At 36.7% G+C, this 2,312-nt stretch overlaps 1 protein-coding gene across 1 annotated transcript in view; it reads right to left on the bottom strand.

Annotated features, from left to right (window-relative positions):
* The window catches only part of LOC107579877 (radixin-like), a 3,092-nt gene extending 786 nt beyond the window's left edge, over window positions 1–2,306 (bottom strand). Inside the window, exons 1-4 of the mRNA XM_016265665.1 lie at window positions 2,104–2,306; window positions 1,477–1,637; window positions 1,246–1,338; window positions 884–1,141 (exon numbers count right to left, since the gene is read on the bottom strand). Coding sequence (XP_016121151.1) covers window positions 884–1,141; window positions 1,246–1,338; window positions 1,477–1,637; window positions 2,104–2,305 — 714 coding nt within the window. The 5' untranslated portion in view covers window position 2,306. The remainder of the gene's footprint in view (window positions 1–883; window positions 1,142–1,245; window positions 1,339–1,476; window positions 1,638–2,103) is intronic.
* Between the last annotated feature and the right edge of the window lie 6 nt (window positions 2,307–2,312).

The raw sequence follows: 2,312 nt of genomic DNA on the forward strand, positions 1-2,312 counted from the left end.
AAAGACTAATAATGAACGAATCTATGTTTTTGAATGAATCTCCAAAACAAATGCTAAAATGACTCATAATGCTCAAAAAATAAAAAACTTACTGGTCACCGCCTACGTGATTAACAATGTAGCCTACAGGAATATAACTAATCTGAATTAATCAGTTTTAAGGTTTTCAAAAAACAAAACAAAAAATCTAATCCCCTGAATGAATGATATAATGACTCAATCTTCAAGAGAAAAAAAATTCACTGGACACCACTCACTGGTGTAAAAAAAAATGTAACCTCTCTTGAATGGTTACTGAATGAATCAGTGAATGAATCTGTTTTTAGTTGTTCAAAAGATTCAATGAATCACTGAGATGAATCAAAATCCCCACTGCAAGTAAGTGTAATGTGTGTATATGAATGTGAATGAACTTAAAAAGGATCAAATGTGAACAATTCTGTTTTGAAACGAATCTCCTGAATAAATGATATGCCTCAAACTCCTCAAAACATAAAATATAACATAACCTCTAGAAGAAGTTACTGAACAAATCAGTGAGCCAATCTGGATCTGTTTTTAGGTGTTCAAAAGATTCAGTGAATCACTGAGATGAATCAAAATCCCCAATACAAGTGTTGTGTATGTAACTGAAAATAAGATAAGACGAGTTTTAATTTCGAACGTCTCTGTGTTGAACTAATCTCTTGAATGCATTCTAAAATAAATCATAATCCTCAAAAACTGCAGAACCTCCAGAAGTAGTTACTGAACGAATCAATGAATGAATCTGGATGTGTTTTAGGTGTTTTTCAGAATCAGAATTCGATGACTGATTGGAATGAATCACAATCCTTGCTACTAATCCGGATTGATGCTTGAGGAAACGTGATAGGCATGTTACCATGAGCTGTTTCTGCACGCGCTCGTTCTTCTCTGCCTCTGTGACGCGCTCCTCCTCGTTGCGGTGGTCCTCAATGCCCTCCACCTGCAGCTCAGCACTGTAGGTGCTGTTGTTCTCCTCATGATCATCATGATCGTTCTCCAGGGGTTCCTCCATCATGGACATGGGCGCAGCCATGGGGGCAGCAACCACAGGAGACGACATAACATGCTGCAACTCCTCACGGGTCTTTTCCAAATCGTCCTGTACCTCTTTAGCCTGAGAGAATTGAAGAGGTCCATTGTAAGGTGAAAAATGTATCTATATATTCCACTTTTATGATTTCTTCATTAATCTAGTAGTGTATACTGTTCAAAACTCACCCTGTTCTGCCATTCATTGGCTTCTTCTTCCTTGACTCTCCTGGCTTCCTCCAGCAAGGCAATCTTTGCAGTGTATTCTGCCAAGTCTGCTGCCTATGTATAAAAAACAATCAAGCTTCAGTTCACTATAAATAAAAGGACTTCCCAATTACATTACACAATTCATCACAGTATATGTAGTCTGTCACTGTCATAAGGTGTGTTTTGTGTGTGAAGGTGTCTCCCGCTCACCAGCTGCTCCTGAGTTTTCATCTGGTCCTCAGCTTGCCTGGCCAGCTCTTCTTTAGCCATCAGCGCCGCTTGTCTCTCAGCCTCCAGACGAGCCGCCTCCTCCTCCACCCGCCGCCTCTCTTCCTCCAGGATCCGTGCCCTCTCAAACTGCTCTTTCAGATCTGAACAATACACAAAATCAACCATAAGGGGGCAGCAGTCATTCAATTATACAACATCGTTTATTGCAAGCATGTACTAGTATGGTGGTCAATCACAGCATTCTGCAGTGATACATTTTCTATAAAATATGCAATATAATATATTAATAATAATAATAATGATAATTAGCATTATTACAAATCATTCTTTTTTATGTTTTTTTTATATTAAATATTTAAAACTAAATTTAATTAATTAAATATATATTTAACATACAATAAAATGTGCAATGTAATAATGCAATGCAATGTTTTTAAATATTAAAAAAATAATTTATATATATATATATATATATATATTCACACACCTTCAGGGTGATACAAGACATTCCAGTTTTCATTGGGATTTCAATGTTAATTTCAAACAAGACCATTAAAGAAAATATGTATTACTTTTTTGAAGAGAAAAATATACTTTTTTTCTTACCTCTTTCAACCTTTTTGGTCTGCTCTTCAAACTGGAGAAGCTTCATCATCATCTCCTGCTTTTCTCTCTCCACCCTCTCCTTTTCTCTCTCTGTTGCCTCCCTTTTCTTTTTCTCATTCTCTAGCAGGGCTCTGGGATGAAAACAGGTAGCAAGGCAGCAAACACATTTAAAGGGGTCACATGATGCTGCTAAAAAGAACATTATTTTG

This window comes from Sinocyclocheilus grahami, unplaced genomic scaffold (genome assembly GCF_001515645.1).
Source record: "Sinocyclocheilus grahami isolate Dianchi unplaced genomic scaffold, SAMN03320097.WGS_v1.1 scaffold21065.1, whole genome shotgun sequence".
Lineage (NCBI taxonomy): Eukaryota > Metazoa > Chordata > Actinopteri > Cypriniformes > Cyprinidae > Sinocyclocheilus > Sinocyclocheilus grahami.